Source organism: Ranitomeya variabilis, chromosome 2 (assembly GCF_051348905.1).
Source record: "Ranitomeya variabilis isolate aRanVar5 chromosome 2, aRanVar5.hap1, whole genome shotgun sequence".
Classification (NCBI taxonomy): Eukaryota; Metazoa; Chordata; class Amphibia; order Anura; family Dendrobatidae; genus Ranitomeya; species Ranitomeya variabilis.
This window is the reverse complement of record NC_135233.1, coordinates 249,904,751-249,924,847: the sequence shown is the minus strand read 5'-3', so window position 1 is coordinate 249,924,847 and position 20,097 is coordinate 249,904,751. Positions and strand designations below refer to the sequence as shown.

Genomic DNA, 20,097 nt, shown 5'->3' with positions numbered 1-20,097 from the left:
CCTTTTCGGCGGTGGCTGGGGGCAGATGTTTTTAGCCGGGGAGGGGGGGGGGGGGGGGGGCAATAACCATGGTCCCTCTCTAGGCTATTAATATCTTCCCTCAGTCACTGGCTTTCCCACTCTGGCGGTGAAAATTGTGCGGAAGCCCACGCCAGTTTTTTGCGTGATTTAACCCTTTATTTTAACAGCTAGAGCCACCAAATTTTGCCCACAGTCACTTCTAACATTAGTAGTGAGGAATATGTAAAAAAAATAACTAACGGATGTGAAATGGTTTACTGTGTGTAAACCATGTCTCATATCCTGTCGAGTTTGATAAGGAGATCGCAAAAGCCGGCAATTGAATTACCGGCTTTTATGCTATCTAGCTCTGTATTATATTTGTCTCAATGACATATATATATATATATATACCTATACTATGTGTTGACATTTATTTGATCTATTCTGTCAGTGTGATTTTACTGCACACCGCACTGAATTGACGGCTTTTTTATAGGACACCGGTGAGTATTTCTAGCAAGTCAGACGTGTGGGTCCATGTGTAATCCCTATTTTTCTCGCCCCCATAGACTTTCATTGGCGGATTTTTTGCGCAATACGCTGACAAACGCAGCATGCTGCGATTTTCTCAGCCCATAAAATACGGCCGAGAAATATACGGCAGATAAAAGCTGCCCCATGGAGAATCATTGGTCTGTGTGCAATGCGTAGGTTTTGCGGCTCTCATACGTCCGTAAAACTCTCTAGTGTGACCCCGGCCTAATTATTGCCAACGTATATTCAGTACATTAGCAAGAAGCAGCATGCACATGTAAGAGTCTGGCAGCAGGATCAGACCAAACAGGGTTTTATTTTCTTCATATAGCCATGGAGACACATAGTTCAGGATGGGGGCTGTAAACAAAAATATTTATTATTCTATACTATTTGCATTTTTTTTATATTGCTGAATTTCCTGTAATTATCTGACAAATAAACATTACATTCAGCGACTGATAACAGGGAGTTATAGAGCGCTTTCTCCAAAAATAGGAATCAACTCCAGATTTAGTGCAGGATGAGAAATCAGTTCTTTCCATTTATGCTTCCAATCCACAAATCTTGTTCTGCCCACATCCCTTCTGCTTGGGTTTTGCTACTTGGTTACAATTATGGCACCTGAAATAAATCCTTGTATTATCATGGATGAGTTTCTCCTTGTGTACCCTTCATATGAATACTGCAGACCATGCCACTGGAAAATAATCCAAGGGTACGAGGAGAGAACGAAATAGGAGACTGCTGGTAGCAGAAAACAAAATGTGCTGTGGTAGTATATTATTATCTGGTGCCGCTCATCTCCGGGGTAAGCAAAGGAACCCTAATTATAGTATGGCACCCCCAGATTGCATAAAATTGTACAGAAATTGGTGCAATCTTCTATGCAGATTTAGGCCAGTCATATTCACATTCATATTGAGGAAAGAGTCCTTGGCCCATGGCTGTGGGTTTTATGACCCCAAATAACATTATTTATTACAGAGCTCTATGAAGTTGTTAATTCAAGGTAGTCGACTCGTTGGTGAAATGAGCCAACAGCATGGCCGTCTGAACGAGGCCTTGAGGCAATAAGCAGATCTGTAGATGTGGTGACCACTCCTGAGTCTTCCAGCTGCACTCCCCATCTTGGCCATCATATCGTCACATGTGTGCCTATAACCACCTCAAGTCCACCGAGTTAATGAGGAAATATAGTTATATCATCTATCCTACTATATAATTGTCTAAGGGGCACTTCCGTCTGTCTGTCCCGGATATTCATTGGTCGCGGCCTCTGTCTGTCATGGAATCCAAGTCGCTGATTGGGTTATGCCGCGGGTAACGCACTCCATTACCGCTGCTATTAACCCTGTGTGACCAAGTTTTTTTTACTATTGACGCAGCCTATGCAGCGTCAATAGTAAAAACATCTAATGTTAAAAATAATAAAAATAATAAAAAATGATTAAATACTCACCTACGCCGCCTTTCCCGCTCCTCGCGATACAAGCGGCACGTTTCGGTGGCAAGGATGGTCTGGCAGAAGGACCTGCCATGACGTCACGGTCATGTGACTGCGACGTCATCACAAGTCCCCTGCGCGCCTGCGCGGAAAGGACCTGCCGTGATGTCACAGTCATGTGACCGCTACACGGTCATGTGACCGCAATGTCATCACAGGTCCTGCGCGACAAGGACCTGCCGTGATGTCCCGGTCATGTGAGCGCAACACGGTCACGTGACGTCATCACACCCTGGGACCGGAAGCTGCAGCCTGCACCCCACACAGGCGACAGAGCTACAACGCGCCTGCGGAAGGTGAGTATATGTTTATTTTTTTAACCTGTGTCATACGTGGCTGGGCAATATACTACATGGGCTGTGCAATATACTACGTGGCTCTGTGCTGTATACTACGTCACTGGGCAATATACTACGTGGCTGGGCAATATACTACGTTGCTGGGCAATATAATATGTGGCTCTGTGCTGTATACTACGTCACTGGGCAATATACAATGTAACTGGGCAATATACTTCGTCACTGGGCAATATACAATGTAACTGGGCAATATACTACGTAACTGGGCAATATACTATGTGGCTGGGCAATATACTTCGTCACTGGGCAATATACAATGTAACTGGGCAATATACTACGTGGCTGGGCAATATACTACGTGGCTGGGCAATATACTACGTGGCTCTGTGCTGTATACTACGTCACTGGGCAATATACAATGTAACTGGGCAATATACTACGTCACTGGGCAATACACAATGTAACTGGGCAATATACTACGTGGCGGGGCAATATACTACGCGGACATACATATTCTAGAATACCCGATGCGTTAGAATCGGGTCACCATCTAGTATATATATATATATATATATATATATATATATATATATATATATATATATATATATATATCTAATATATAAAGCTGAATGTGTGTGTGTGTGTATGTATGTATGTATGTATGTATGTCCGGGATTGGCATCTGAACCGTAGCAGCTACAGCCACAAAATTTTGCACAGTCACACGTCTGGACCCCGAGAGCGTCATAGGCTATGTTGTGAGGTGAAATTTTAACCCCGCGCTTTCCAATTCACCAAACAATTTTGCCCCTATCTACATAATGGGGAAAAAGTGAAAGGAAAAGTGTTGGAGGCGTCGCAGCTACAGGCACAAAATTTTGCACAGTCACACGTCTGGACCCTGAGAGCGTCAAAGCTATATTGTGAGGTGAAATTTTAACCCCGCGCTTTCCAATTCACCAAACAATTTTGCCCCTATCTACATAATGGGGAAAAAATGAAAGGAAAAGTGTTGGAGGCAAATTAACAGCTGCCAGATGTGAACAAGGGGGACTTAAAGAATGACAGCGATGGCACCAAAGAGTATATACTGTACAGTTGCTAAGGTGGGGCCCCAACATGGGATAATCACACCACCACGGGGATATGAACACACACACAAAATGCGCCACACACTACCACGTGCTCGAACACATATACCACCCTCAGTGCACATTTCACCACACATACACCAACCTCGCCACATAAAAGTAGAAACACAAAAGTCGCCGCTCAAAACTCGCCACGCGCAAAACTCTCCACATGCAAAACTCGCCACACGTGCAAAACTCGCCACACGCAAAACTTGCACACGCAGAAAAATTGCCACACGCAGAAAAATTGCCACATGCACAAAAGTTGCAACACATGCAAAAGTTGCCTCACACAAAACTTGCACATACTCAAAAGGCACCACACATAAAACTCGCCACGCGCAAAACTCGCCATGCGCAAAACTTGCTGCACACAACTTGCTACACTAACCTGTCACATGCAACTCGACACACAAAAAGTTGCTACACGCATGTCGCCACACAAAACTCATCTCACAAAAGTCCCTACATGCATGTCGCCACACGCAACTCAACACACACAACTTGACACACGAAACTCGCCCTAAAACACACACAAGTCTGGTATCCTTCAAAAATAAAAATCTGATTAATAAGCAGACAAACTACAAGAGCAACAAATGTACCATATAGGAATCCGGCAGCTGTCAGTCACATGACCAGTCTATTATGTGTATGTGTGAGCTAATATATACTGCCAGGGGGTGGGCTTACTGTTGGCTGGGGATTTATCAGGCTGCCATTTTAGCTTACAAATACTGAGGTAAAAATACTGACCAAATAACGTGTGAACGAGGGCTAATACAGGAGGAGATGACATACAGCTATATACTATATACAGGAGATGACACACAGGTATATACTATTTACAGGGGAGATGACACACAGGTATATACTATATACAGGAGGAGATGACACACAGATATATACTATATACAGGAGAGATGACACACAGGTATATACTATATAGAGGAGGAGATGACATACAGGTACATACTACATACAGGAGGAGATGACATACAGGTATATACTATATACAGGAGGAGATGACACACAGGTATATACTATATACAGGAGCAGATTACCTACAGGTATATAGTATATACAGGAGGAGATGACACAGGTATATGCTATGTATAGGAGGAGATGACATACAGGTATATACTATATACAGGAGATGACACACAGATATATACTATATATAGGTGAGATGACACACAGGTATATACTATATACAGGAGATTACATACAGGTATATCTAATATATAAAGCTGAATGTGTGTATGTATGTATGTGTGTATGTCCGGGATTGGCATCTGTACCGTCGCAGCTACAGCCACAAAATTTTGCACAGTCACACGTCTGGACCCCGAGAGCGTCATAGGCTATGTTGTGAGGTGAAATTTTAACCCCGCGCGTTCCAATTCACCAAACAATTTTGCTCCTATCTACATAATGGGGAAAAAGTGAAGGGAAAAGTGTTGGAGGAAAATTGACAGCTGCCAGATGTGAACAATGAGGACTTAAAGAATGAGAGCGATGGCGACAAAGAGTATATACCGTACAGTTGCTAAGGTGGGGCCCCGACATGGGATACTCACCACACACGGGGATATGAACACAAACACAAAATGCGCCACACACTACCACGTGCTTGAACACATATACCACCCTCAGCACACATTTCACCACACACACACACCAACCTCGCCACATAAAAGTCGAAACACAAAAGTCACCACTCAAAACTCGCTACATTCAAAACTCGCCATATGCAAAACTAGGCTCACGCAAAACTCGCCACACGTGCAAAACTCACCTCATGGAAAACTCACCTCATGCAAAACTTGCACACACAGAAAAATTGCCACATGTACAAAAGTTGCACCACATGCAAAAGTTGCCTCACACAAAACTTGCACATACTCAAAATGCACCACACATAAAACTCGCCACGCGCAAAACTCGCCATGCACAAATCTTGCTGCACACAACTTGCTACACTAACCTGTCACATGCAACTCAACACACAAAATGTTGCTACACGCATGTCGCCACACAAAACTCATCTCACAAAAGTCGCTACATGCATGTCGCCACACGCAACTCAACACACACAACTTGACACATAAAACTCGCCCTAAAACACACACAAGTCTGGTATTGTCCTTCAAAAATAAAAATCTGATTAATAAGCAAACTACAAGAGCAACAAATGTACCATATAGGAAATACGGCAGCTGTCAGTCACATGACCTGTCTATTATGTGTATGTGTGAGCTAATATATACTGCCAGGGGGGAGGGCTTCCTGTTGGCTGGGGATTTATCAGGCTGCCAATAGCAACCAATCACAGCTCAGCTTCTATTTTGCTACAGTTAATTAACCTGAGCTCTGATTGGTTAATATAGGCAACAAAGACATTCTCAGTATAACAAAGCTAATATATGTTGTGAAATGCTTCTATTTGCTTAGTTTTTGCCTTTTAATAATTACATTTCTATCTATTTGTTTTGTGGTTTTTGTGTGCAGAATAAATTTTTGTTAACACATTCTATTTTGCTAACAGCAGTCATTAACCCGGGCGAAGCCGGGTAGTACAGCTAGTATATATATATATATATATATATAATCGTCTAAGGGGCACTTCCATCTGTTTGTCACGGAAATCCCGCGTCGCTGATTGGTTGCAGCCGGATGGCCGCGACCAATCAGTGACGGGCACAGTCCGGCCGCGAATTTGCCCCTTCCTACTCTCCGTCAGTGCTTCCTCCATACTCCCCTCCAGTCAGCGCTCACACAGGGTTAATGGCTGCGTTACACCGTGATATGCCACGGTGTAACGCAGTCGGTTAACGCGGCTATTAACCCTGTGTGACCAACTTTTTACTATTGATGCTGCCTATGCAGCATCAATAGTAAAAAGATCTAATGTTAAAAATAATAAAAAATCATTATATACTCACCTTCCGGCGCCTTTTCCGCTCCTCGCGACGCTCCGGGCCATGCATTGCGTTCTTGTGAGAAAATGACGTAGCAGTCTCGCGAGACCGCTACGTCATCATCTCGCGAGACCGCAATGCATTCTTGGGACCGGAGCGTCGCGACGAGCATCGCTAAACACCTGGATCCGGGGGCCGCCAGAAGGTGAGTATATAACTATTTTTTATTTTTCTTTTTTTTAACAGGGATATGGTGCCCACATTGCTATATACTACGTGGGCTGTGTTATATACTACGTCTCTGTGCTATATACTACATGGCTGTGCTATATACTACGTGGGCTGTGTTAAATACTACGTGGGCTGTGCTATATACTACGTGGCTGTGCTATATACTACGTGGGCTGTGCTATATACTACGTGGGCTGTGCTATATACTACGTGGCTGTGCTATATACTACGTGGGCTGTGCTATATACTACGTAGCTGTGCAATATACATGGCTGGGCAATGTACTACGTGGGCTGTGCTACACACTGCGTGGGCTGTGCTATACACTGCGTGGGCTGTGCTATACACTGCGTGGGCTGTGCTATACACTGCGTGGGCTGTGCTATACACTGCGTGGGCTGTGCTATACACTGCGTGGGCTGTGCTATACACTGCGTGGGCTGTGCTATATACTACGTGGGCTGTGCTATACACTGCGTGGGCTGTGCTATATACTATGTGGGCTGCGTTATACACTGCGTGGGCTGTGCTATATACTACGTGGCTGTGCTATATGCTACGTGGCTGTGCTATATGCTATGTGGGCTGTGCTATATGCTACGTGGGCTGTGCTATATGCTACGTGGGCTGTGCTATATGCTACGTGGGCTGTGCTATATACTATGTGGGCTGCGTTATACACTGCGTGGGCTGTGCTATATACTACGTGGCTGTGCTATATGCTATGTGGGCTGTGCTATATGCTACGTGGGCTGTGCTATATGCTACGTGGTGTTAAGGAGGGGGCCCACTGAGACTTTCGCCCGGGGCCCTCAAAAACCTGGAGCCGGCCCTGGCTTCACTAATTGGTCACGCCCGGCCGCGAACAATCGGCGATAGGCGTAGTCTGGCCGTGAATTGGCGCGGAATTTGAACCACGCTTCGCTAATTGGTCGCGCCCAGCTGGATCCTGTGTATAAATTGCATTATTCTGAAAACTTCATAAATAAACTACATAAATATTCTAGAATACCCGATGCATTAGAATCGGGCCACCATCTAGTAGTTCATAACAGGACGAATCTGCACACTGGCTAGAAAATAGGAGATAAAAATCTGCAGCTAAAAACTCTGCTCACAAGCAAAAAACTAAATCTAGGCCATCCCTGAGGAGGCCAGACTATATATACCGGAGATGTACCTGCACCTGATTACAGGAGCTTTATGCCTGGAGACAAGTAACAAGCTCTGCTCTCATTATGTCACATGCAGCGACCTGACAGGCTAGGGCTCATCAGTTTGTACAGAAAACAAATGCGGAAACAGGCGGCCCCCAGGGGCCCGGGGCACACAGATAACTGGAAATGAAAAGTAGAGGCCCCTGGTAAGCTAACACACTGCAGTATCTTGTCCAACAACAGAAGAAATGGCAAATACAGAAATATATACATGTCCACAAGAAAAGACTGCAGACAGCTCATCCAGGTCTCCTGTAGCAAAGACTGGCAGGGCATTTTTCAACTTTTAGTTCTACAGTACATGAGAAACTGCAGGATGCTTCTACACCACAAGATGGTTCAAGCGGCTGCCACTAGAGGTCTCGCTTCTTTGCAAAGTGTTGTGGGAGGGTCTGCCAATCTTGACAGTAAGTAGGGCCGGGTCTGTGTCTCTGCTCCTCCTCTCCTGTTAGTTAAACCATATACATCTATCTATTTATATATACACACAGGCATTACTGTTATACGGACTTTCAGATTAAGGCAGGCAAGGCAAGCCTGGTGCAAAGCATGCTGGAAAGTGAGCGAAAGTACTTGCACCTATAGTAGTGACAGAATGCTGACGAAGAGAATCTGTCCACTTAACAAGAGTGGATGATAAATTATAGAGCAAGAGAACCAGGACATATCCTGGACATGTTAGACTGGTATGTGCACCAAATATGTGATCTAAATCAGGGTTACTCTTGCAGCGGTTTCCATGATAAATCCGTTAGCACAAAGATATGTCATACAGGTCACTTATTACTAATGATTAAAAAAACAAGCAAATCTTTTTTTTCTTTCAGGATGTACGACTAGAGGTCACGTACTCGTAGAAATGCAACTTGGATATTGACAGGAAGGTGCAGTCACGATTGGCTTTAATGGTGAAGATGAGTGGCTCTCCTGTCAGGACGGCCAGCTGCCCGACCAGCTCCCCTGGATGGGTGATGAACAGGCAGGTCTCCTCCTCGCGGTCAATCTTCTTCTGGTAGACATGGAGGAGGCCAGAAATAACAAACCGGATATTGACATCCTAAGGAGCAACAAGCAGAGGTTTTGTGCAACTTCTCTAAAGGTACACGATGTTCTTCTATTTCTACACTCCTGATGTTAAGACAAAGAACATTAATTCACATCAACTAATATACAAAGGAGTGAAAATGTCAAGAAAATGTTATAAATCACATAGCAACAGTGTGCTGGAAAATGAACGCAACCTCACCATCTCCACCGATATTATACAGAGAACTTTACAGGTAGAAGAAATGAACACCTAACAAATGCATTATTACCTGCAGCGATAAATCCTCTATACACACACATTATATGATTTATCTGATCCTCAGTTACATCCTATATTACACTACAGAGCTGCACTCACTATTCTGCTGGTGCAGTCACTGTGTGCATACATTACATTACTTATACTGTACTGATCCTGAGTTACATCCTGTATTATACCCCAGAGCTGAACTCACTATTCTGCTGGTGCAGTCACTGTGTACATACATTACATTACTGATCCTGAGTTACATCCTGTATTATACCCCAGAGCTGCACTCACTATTCTGCTGGTGCAGTCACTGTGTACATACATTACATTACTGATCCTGAGTTACCTCCTCTATTATACTCCAGAGCTGCACTCACTATTCTGCTGGTGCAGTCACTGTGTACATACATTACATTACTGATCCTGAGTTACATCCTGTAATATACCCCAGAGCTGCACTCACTATTCTGCTGGTGCAGTCACTGTGTACATACATTACATTACTTATGCTGTACTGATCCTGAGTTACATCCTGTATTATACTCCAGAGCTGCACTCACTATTCTGCTGGTGCAGTCACTGTGCACATATATTACATTACTGATCCTGTACTGATCCTGAGTTACATCCTATATTACACTACAGAGCTGCACTCACTATTCTGCTGCTGCAGTCACTGTGTACATATATTACATTACTGATCCTGTACTGATCCTGAGTTACCTCCTGTATTATACCCCAGAGCTGCACTCACTATTCTGCTGGTGCAGTCACTGTGTACATACCGTACATTACTGATCCTGTACTGATCCCGAGTTACATCCTGTATTATACCCCAGAGCTGCACTCACTATTCTGCTGGTGCAGTCACTGTGTACATACATTACATTACTGATCCTGAGTTACATCCTGTAATATACCCCAGAGCTGCGCTCACTATTCTGCTGGTGCAGTCACTGTGTACATACATTACATTACTTATGCTGTACTGATCCTGAGTTACATCCTGTATTATACTCCAGAGCTGCACTCACTATTCTGCTGGTGCAGTCACTGTGCACATATATTACATTACTGATCCTGTACTGATCCTGAGTTACATCCTATATTACACTACAGAGCTGCACTCACTATTCTGCTGCTGCAGTCACTGTGTACATATATTACATTACTGATCCTGTACTGATCCTGAGTTACCTCCTGTATTATACCCCAGAACTGCACTCACTATTCTGCTGGTGCAGTCACTGTGTACATACCGTACATTACTGATCCTGTACTGATCCCGAGTTACATCCTGTATTATACCCCAGAGCTGCACTCACTATTCTGCTGGTGCAGTCACTGTGTACATACATTACTGATCCTGAGTTACATCGTGTATTGTACTCCAGAGCTGCACTCATTAGTGAGCTGGCATAGTATACTTGTTGAAGACACAATAAAGAAGTGAGATACAATATGTCGTGGCTAGTTGTGTAAGTACAGCTGCTGTATATCAGTCCTTTTTTTCCCCCCCATGTACCATTGATCTAAATCACAAAATGATTTTGGAATCTAGGTTTGCGGGAACCTGCAGTGAAGCTTCTAATGTAAAAGCCTAATTAAAAAGAAATACGTTAGATCTTTGTGAAAGAAAAGGCCTGAATCAAACATGGAGTCTCACGGCTCATTGTTGTGCCTTTCACTGTAAAGAGCAGTCACCTGGCTCCGGGCTCTCCTGTCGCCACCACAGACTCAGAGGCGAGATGTGGATATGGACTATAATTAGCAGTTTGGATGCGGGAGGTTTGTGTGCGGTGTTTGAATCAGACGTATAAAACATAGGAAAAATAAAAAGAAATCCTAAGCCGCATATCAATGATCTTTTCCTCCTGCACGCCCTGCTTTGGTCATAAGATGGATAAAGCTTAGATAACTTATCTTCTTGATTGCTGGCAGCATTAAGGGTATGCGCACACGTCCGGATTTCTTGCAGAAATTTCCTGAAGAAAACCGGAAATTTTCTGCATGAAATCCACACTTTTTTTTGCGTTTTTTTAGCATTCTGCAAGCGTAATTAGACTAAAACTGACTGACAGGTTGGTCACACTTGTCAAACATAGCGTTTAACAAGTGTGACCATCTTTTTACTATAGATGCAGCCTATGCAGCATCTATAGTAAAAGATAGAATGTTTAAAAATAATAAAAAAAAATAAAAAAAATGGTTATACTCACCTGCAGGCGTCCGTTCCTATAGATGCCGGTGTGGTTCAGGACCTTCCATGATGTCGCGGTCACGTGAGCGGTCACATGACCGGTCTCGACCAATCACAAGACCGTGACGTCATCGCAGGTCCTTCACCGCACACCAGCTATAGAAACCGAAGTGGCAGCATGCAGCGGAGAGGCGGGAAGACATCGAAGGTGAGTATAGGACTATTTTTTATTTTAATTCTTATTTTTTGACCAATTATATGGTGCCCAGTCCGTGGAGGAGAGTCTCCTCACCTCCACCCTGGGTACCAACCGCACATAATCTGCTTACTTCCCGCATGGTGGGCACAGCCCCGTGCGGGAAGTAAGCAGATCAATGCACTCCTAGGTGTGCGGAATTCCCTGCAATTCCGCATTTTAATGAACATGTTGCTTTTTTTTCCGTGATGCGATTTTTTCGCGGAAAAAAAGGCTACATTTGCACAAAAAATGCGGAATACACTGAAAATTATGGGAGGCATATGTAAGCGTTTTTTTTCGCGTTTTTATAGCGAAAAAACGCGAAAAAAACCCGCGAAAAATACTGAACGTGTGCACATGGCCTAAGGGGTTTGTCTGTTAAAAAATATATATGTATTCCCCTAATATCCCATACTTTTCCCCAATTTATCAGGAACTGATGACATCATCGCTTACATCACATTTAGGGGCAGAACTCCGCTGTAGTTGTACTGAGCATGCACCAATGTTTTAGAATAGTCTTCAGTGCATGCTCAGTACACATCGGCCCCTAAACGTGATGTCCGCGATGATGTCATCAGAAGTGGGGCACATCTAAGAGTATGGGGTTATCTGACCAGGAGCAATCTGGAAAGAAGGGTACTCGCTAAACGCTTATCCTGCCAGGATGGAGTATTGGGGATAACATTTTTTATGTACATAGGAAGAAAAAGTAGTGGCACTCACTGGTCCTTTAAAATACAATGTCTTTGTATAGAAACACAATCCTGTGGAAACGCAGGAAACGATCATGGTCCCGCACATGTGCTCCTTCCCTCTCTGCAGCCAGGTTTGAGCACATGATTTCTGAATTAGACCTTGGATTTTAGAGTGCCACTACTCTTTCTTCCTATATGCATGTTTGTATCTTATTTTGTGAGCACCCGGTACCTGCAGGCTAGATTGCTTAGACCAAAGTTTGGTTAAAGTTCAAGTTCACACACACACAGGTTGAATGGTGCCGGCTTTCTCCTTGTTTTTTTGTTTCCGACAACATTTTTTAGTATCGGACAACCCCTTTATGTACAGCTATGATCAGTGTATCAGTTTAGCTGCATCATCTATTGGAGTCTGAAGTAGTCAAAAGTCCACCTCTGGGCTCAAAAGCGGCTCCACAGGAAGTCCGGGCAGACAGATTACTACCGTTATAGAACCAGAAAGACATTTTTCTAAAAGAATTTTACTAAATATTTATTCTCGCTGAAGGGACAACAGCTGCAAATGTCCTATAATAATAAAATAAATATTGCTGGACTTGTTCAATCCACCATCATTGCTGTGTGCCTGCTGGGATGACATCACGTCCGCTGCTCATGTGCCCCCCTGCAGCCAATCATTGCTCTCAGTACTCATGTGATGCTGGCCAGTGATTGGCTGCAGCAGTCCAGTGAATGACGTGACATCGCTGTTGAGCAGTTGCGGAGCACCGGAGCAGCAGGAGAACAAACAGGTAAATAATGCTTATTTACATGTATTACATTTACAGCTGTTACCGCAGGTAAGTGATTGAAAGCAGAATAAATTAAAAAAACAAAAACAGTCAATAGCCAATTCAGAGCTTAGGTCCCGTCAGCTCCTCCATGGTCATCACCCAATAACAAAGCGATAATGGGACATGAACATTCGTTATGTAAGTTTATCAGCAATGTGCAATACCAGGAACAGAGGAAGAACCCTGCGCTCGTTATAAGACTTGGGATAAATGATGAGCAGGGAGCCCCGACTCACCTGGTCCCCTTGTCGGGACAGCACTGTGCCACCCTTGACTTGGTGGAGGGTCACTCGACCATCTAACAGTGATGGGTCCTAAAGAGAAGAAGAGAGAGGAGAGGGGAACAATTAAGAAAAGAGGAAAAAAATACAATTATGCTGCAAAAAAAAAAAAAAAAAAAAAAAAATTTACATGTAAAATCCACGTCGTGATTTCACCCCTTAGAAGTGCACACAATGGGGGAGATAATCAAAAACTATGTAATAACAAAACTGGCTTAGTTGTCCATAGCACCCAATCAAAGTTCAGCTTTCACTTCTGACACTGATCTAGTAAAGTGAAAGCTGCACTCTGATTGGTTGAATGTTAAGATCAGATCTTGAGGTTTCTTTGAACTTGTAATGTTTTTTTTTGCCTGCACTGTAGCAGTATGGCTGTACATGTGTATAAAATCACTCTCATGAAATGAGGACCCACATCTGAGCCTGGCCTAACTCCTTTTTCAGGATATAAATGATGAACAAAAAAAACAGTATTGCAGACAGAAATATACCAAGAGAACAGGCTACAGATTAGCCTTTGCTTGTGTAAGGAGGGACGGCTGAGCATGCATGTGTTCTTAAACGAGAGAGCAGCATCTCTGGTAGTGGCTTATTTCCCTTGAGAACAAAAATATGGGCATGTTGAAATCATATTCAATCTTTAAAAAGGGGTTGTCCACCACTTTTGAGGTCTTAAAAAAAAAAAAAAAAAGTGTAAAAGTGTATGGTCTTGCACAGCAGCCCAGGTACCTGGCGATCTTCCTCTTCCAGCAGGTTATGGCATGTGACCGTGGCACTGCTTTAATGTCCATGTGACCAGAACAGATCAGCCTGCCAATTTTATTATGGACATGTGACCACTGCAGCCAATCGATGCAATGACTCATTGAGCACAGTGAGGTCACTGATTGGCTGAAGAGATCACGTCTGTCGGTGTTGGAAGACGAAAGCTCAAACATCAGCGGGGAGACCTGGGAAGCAGTAAGAGAGCAGTGGTGGGGGCTCGGTGGATACATAAACTGGATTTTTAATTTTTAGACTATGCAGATGTTTTTTTTAACATAAAAAGTGGTGAGCAACCCTCTTAACCTAATTTGATCAAGTCATATATGTTAGATCAGACGTCTGGCGGTTCTGATATACGTGCCCCATTAAGCTCAACAAGAACAAAGTTTCTTTCCATCCACCCGTCCTGATTTGAGGCTGCAGCACTAAGAACTATAGATCTATTTTTCTTCTGATTGCAGTCGGCTTTACCCAGCACAACATGGGCAGAGTATCTGAAACATGTAAAATACACCAGACAAGAAAATTAGGATGGGGCAGAACAAAGGGTGCACATTGGGGTTCAGATTGCGGGTATATTTAGGCGATAATAAGCACTGCTGACTGGCGACGACATGGAAAACGTCCCAGCGATGTACATGTGGGAGGCCGCCGCGGGATATCGCTGAAGGCTTGTGTTGTTTTAATGCAATTATCCAGCGAGGAGCTGTAATTATTTGAGGCAATTTCAGTTTAGATTGGGGATCTGTTACATGATTTATATCATAAGCGTGATAATGAAGGAGGAATTCGGGAAAGGAGCGGTAGTCGTTACTTCACTGCTGTCAGAAGAGGTTAACCCCCAGGTTACCGAGGATGAAAAGGCCAAGGGTTTAAAAATGGAAGGGGAGAAAACGTCTCATTTGTATTGTGTCAGCAGAAAGCAAGCTATGCAGCAAGGTGCAGCACTGTGGAGTATACAGGTAGGGTAGTAGACAGATCGGAAGATGTAAGGCGGTGCAGCACTGTGGAGAGAACAGTTAGGTTGTAGATAGATGTGGAGGTGGTGTAAGGCGGTGCAGCACTGTGGAGCGGACAGGTAGGTTGTAGATAGATGTGGAGGTGGTGTAAGGCGGTGCAGCACTGTGGAGCGGACAGGTAGGTTGTAGATAGATGTGGAGGTGGTGTAAGGCGGTGCAGCACTGTGGAGCGGACAGGTAGGTTGTAGATAGATGTGGAGGTGGTGTAAGGCGGTGCAGTACTGTGGAGCGGACAGGTAGGTTGGCAGACAGACGAGGAGGAGATGCAAGGTGGTACAACACTGGAGCGGACAGGTAGGTTGGCAGACAGATGAGGAGATGCAAGGTGGTACAACACTGTGGAGCGGACAGGTAGGTTGGCAGACAGATGAGGAGATGCAAGGTGGTACAACACTGTGGAGCGGACAGGTAGGTTGGCAGACAGATGAGGAGATGCAAGGTGGTGCAGCACTGTGGAGCGGACAGGTAGGTTGTAGATAGATGTGGAGGTGGTGTAAGGCGGTGCAGTACTGTGGAGCGGACAAGTAGGTTGGCAGACAGATGAGGAGGAGATGCAAGGTGGTACAACACTGTGGAGCGGACAGGTAGGTTGGCAGACAGATGAGATGCAAGGTGGTACAACACTGGAGCGGACAGGTAGGTTGGCAGACAGATGAGGAGATGCAAGGTGGTACAACACTGTGGAGCGGACAGGTAGGTTGGCAGACAGATGAGGAGATGCAAGGTGGTGCAGCACTGTGGAGCGGACAGGTAGGTTGTAGATAGATGTGGAGGTGGTGTAAGGCGGTGCAGTACTGTGGAGCGGACAGGTAGGTTGGCAGACAGATGAGGAGGAGATGCAAGGTGGTACAACACTGTGGAGCGGACAGGTAGGTTGGCAGACAGATGAGGAGATAAGGTGGTACAACACTGGAGCGGACAGGTAGGTTGGCAGACAGATGAGAAGATGCAAGGTGGTACAACAATGTGGAGCGGACAGGTAGGTTGGCAGACATGAGGAGATGCAAGGTGGTGCAGCACTGTGGAGCGGACAGGTAGGTTGTAGATAGATGTGGAGGTGGTGTAAGGCGGTGCAGTACTGTGGAGCGGACAGGTAGGTTGGCAGACAGATGAGGAGGAGATGCAAGGTGGTACAACACTGTGGAGCGGACAGGTAGGTTGGCAGACAGATGAGAAGATGCAAGGTGGTACAACAATGTGGAGCGGACAGGTAGGTTGGCAGACATGAGGAGATGCAAGGTGGTGCAGCACTGTGGAGCGGACAGGTAGGTTGTAGATAGATGTGGAGGTGGTGTAAGGCGGTGCAGTACTGTGGAGCGGACAGGTAGGTTGGCAGACAGATGAGGAGATGCAAGGTGGTGCAGCTCTGTGGAGCGGACAGGTAGGTTGGCAGACAGATGAGGAGATGCAAGGTGGTGCAGCTCTGTGGAGCGGACAGGTAGGCTGGCAGACAGATGAGGAGATGCAAGGTGGTGCAGCTCTGTGAAGAGGACAGATAGGTTGGCAGACAGATGAGGAGATGCAAGGTGGTGCAGCTCTGTGGAGCGGACAGGTAGGTTGGCAGACAGATGAGGAGATGCAAGGTGGTGCAGCTCTGTGGAGTGGACAGGTAGGGTGATAGACAGATGAGACGGAGATGCAAGGTGGTGCAGCTCTGTGGAGAGGACAGATAGGTTGGCAGACAGATGAGGAGATGCAAGGTGGTGCAGCTCTGTGGAGCGGACAGGTAGGTTGGCAGACAGATGAGGAGATGCAAGGTGGTGCAGCTCTGTGGAGCGGACAGGTAGGTTGGCAGACAGATGAGGAGATGCAAGGTGGTGCAGCTCTGTGGAGCGGACAGGTAGGTTGGCAGACAGATGAGGAGATGCAAGGTGGTGCAGCTCTGTGGAGCGGACAGGTAGGTTGGCAGACAGATGAGGAGATGCAAGGTGGTGCAGCTCTGTGGAGTGGACAGGTAGGGTGATAGACAGATGAGACGGAGATGCAAGGTGGTGCAGCTCTGTGGAGCGGACAGGTAGGTTGGCAGACAGATGAGGAGTTGCAAGGTGGTGCAGCTCTGTGGAGAGGACAGATAGGTTGGCAGACAGATGAGGAGATGCAAGGTGGTGCAGCTCTGTGGAGCGGACAGGTAGGTTGGCAGACAGATGAGGAGATGCAAGGTGGTGCAGCTCTGTGGAGCGGACAGGTAGGTTGGCAGACAGATGAGGAGGAGATGCAAGGTGGTACAACACTGGAGCGGACAGGTAGGTTGGCAGACAGATGAGGAGATGCAAGGTGGTACAACACTGTGGAGCGGACAGGTAGGTTGGCAGACAGATGAGGAGATGCAAGGTGGTGCAGCACTGTGGAGCGGACAGGTAGGTTGTAGATAGATGTGGAGGTGGTGTAAGGCGGTGCAGTACTGTGGAGCGGACAAGTAGGTTGGCAGACAGATGAGGAGGAGATGCAAGGTGGTACAACACTGTGGAGCGGACAGGTAGGTTGGCAGACAGATGAGGAGATGCAAGGTGGTGCAGCACTGTGGAGCGGACAGGTAGGTTGTAGATAGATGTGGAGGTGGTGTAAGGCGGTGCAGTACTGTGGAGCGGACAGGTAGGTTGGCAGACAGATGAGGAGGAGATGCAAGGTGGTACAACACTGTGGAGCGGACAGGTAGGTTGGCAGACAGATGAGGAGATAAGGTGGTACAACACTGGAGCGGACAGGTAGGTTGGCAGACAGATGAGAAGATGCAAGGTGGTACAACAATGTGGAGCGGACAGGTAGGTTGGCAGACATGAGGAGATGCAAGGTGGTGCAGCACTGTGGAGCGGACAGGTAGGTTGTAGATAGATGTGGAGGTGGTGTAAGGCGGTGCAGTACTGTGGAGCGGACAGGTAGGTTGGCAGACAGATGAGGAGGAGATGCAAGGTGGTACAACACTGTGGAGCGGACAGGTAGGTTGGCAGACAGATGAGAAGATGCAAGGTGGTACAACACTGTGGAGAGGACAGGTAGGTTGGCAGACAGATGAGGAGATGCAAGGTGGTGCAGCTCTGTGGAGTGGACAGGTAGGGTGATAGACAGATGAGACGGAGCTGCAAGGTGGTGCAGCTCTGTGGAGCGGACAGGTAGGTTGGCAGACAGATGAGGAGTTGCAAGGTGGTGCAGCTCTGTGGAGAGGACAGATAGGTTGGCAGACAGATGAGGAGATGCAAGGTGGTGCAGCTCTGTGGAGCGGACAGGTAGGTTGGCAGACAGATGAGGAGATGCAAGGTGGTGCAGCTCTGTGGAGCGGACAGGTAGGTTGGCAGACAGATGAGGAGATGCAAGGTGGTGCAGCTCTGTGGAGAGGACAGATAGGTTGGCAGACAGATGAGGAGATGCAAGGTGGTGCAGCTCTGTGGAGCGGACAGGTAGGTTGGCAGACAGATGAGGAGATGCAAGGTGGTGCAGCTCTGTGGAGAGGACAGTTAGGTTGGCAGACAGATGAGGAGATGCAAGGTGGTGCAGCTCTGTGGAGAGGACAGATAGGTTGTCAGACAGATGAGGAGATGCAAGGTGGTGCAGCTCTGTGGAGCGGACAGGTAGGTTGGCAGACAGATGAGGAGATGCAAGGTGGTGCAGCTCTGTGGAGCGGACAGGTAGGTTGGCAGACAGATGAGGAGATGCAAGGTGGTGCAGCTCTGTGGAGCGGACAGGTAGGTTGGCAGACAGATGAGGAGATGCAAGGTGGTGCAGCTCTGTGAAGAGGACAGATAGGTTGGCAGACAGATGAGGAGATGCAAGGTGGTGCAGCTCTGTGGAGCGGACAGGTAGGTTGGCAGACAGATGAGGAGATGCAAGGTGGTGCAGCTCTGTGGAGTGGACAGGTAGGGTGATAGACAGATGAGACGGAGATGCAAGGTGGTGCAGCTCTGTGGAGCGGACAGGTAGGTTGGCAGACAGATGAGGAGTTGCAAGGTGGTGCAGCTCTGTGGAGAGGACAGATAGGTTGGCAGACAGATGAGGAGATGCAAGGTGGTGCAGCTCTGTGGAGCGGACAGGTAGGTTGGCAGACAGATGAGGAGATGCAAGGTGGTGCAGCTCTGTGGAGAGGACAGGTAGGTTGGCAGACAGATGAGGAGATGCAAGGTGGTGCAGCTCTGTGGAGAGGACAGATAGGTTGGCAGACAGATGAGGAGATGCAAGGTGGTGCAGCTCTGTGGAGCGGACAGGTAGGTTGGCAGACAGATGAGGAGATGCAAGGTGGTGCAGCTCTGTGGAGCGGACAGGTAGGTTGGCAGACAGATGAGGAGATGCAAGGTGGTGCAGCTCTGTGAAGAGGACAGATAGGTTGGCAGACAGATGAGGAGATGCAAGGTGGTGCAGCTCTGTGGAGCGGACAGGTAGGTTGGCAGACAGATGAGGAGATGCAAGGTGGTGCAGCTCTGTGGAGAGGACAGATAGGTTGGCAGACAGATGAGGAGATGCAAGGCGGTGCAGCTCTGTGGAGCGGACAGGTAGGTTGGCAGACAGATGAGGAGATGCAAGGTGGTGCAGCTCTGTGGAGAGGACAGATAGGTTGTAGATAGATGTGGAGGTGGTGTAAGGCGGTGCAGTACTGTGGAGCGGACAGGTAGGTTGGCAGACAGATGAGGAGGAGATGCAAGGTGGTACAACACTGTGGAGCGGACAGGTAGGTTGGCAGACAGATGAGAAGATGCAAGGTGGTACAACACTGTGGAGAGGACAGGTAGGGTGATAGACAGATGAGACGGAGATGCAAGGTGGTGCAGCTCTGTGGAGTGGACAGGTAGGGTGATAGACAGATGAGACGGAGATGCAAGGTGGTGCAGCTCTGTGGAGCGGACAGGTAGGTTGGCAGACAGATGAGGAGATGCAAGGTGCAGCTCTGTGGAGCGGACAGGTAGGGTGATAGACAGATGAGACGGAGATG

At 46.6% G+C, this 20,097-nt stretch overlaps 1 protein-coding gene across 6 annotated transcripts in view; it reads right to left on the bottom strand.

The window, feature by feature from the left end:
• Positions 1-20,097, bottom strand: part of PNPLA7 (patatin like domain 7, lysophospholipase) — a 213,438-nt gene that overhangs the window by 65,388 nt on the left and 127,953 nt on the right. For all 6 annotated transcript variants that reach the window (XR_013221223.1, XM_077284546.1, XM_077284547.1 and 3 more), the window contains 2 exons: positions 13,351-13,428; positions 8,700-8,905 (listed from right to left, as the gene is read on the bottom strand). Coding sequence is in view for 5 of the 6 variants with exons in the window: in XM_077284546.1 (XP_077140661.1) it covers positions 8,700-8,905; positions 13,351-13,428 (284 nt within the window). In the remaining variant the exon portion in view is untranslated. The remainder of the gene's footprint in view (positions 1-8,699; positions 8,906-13,350; positions 13,429-20,097) is intronic.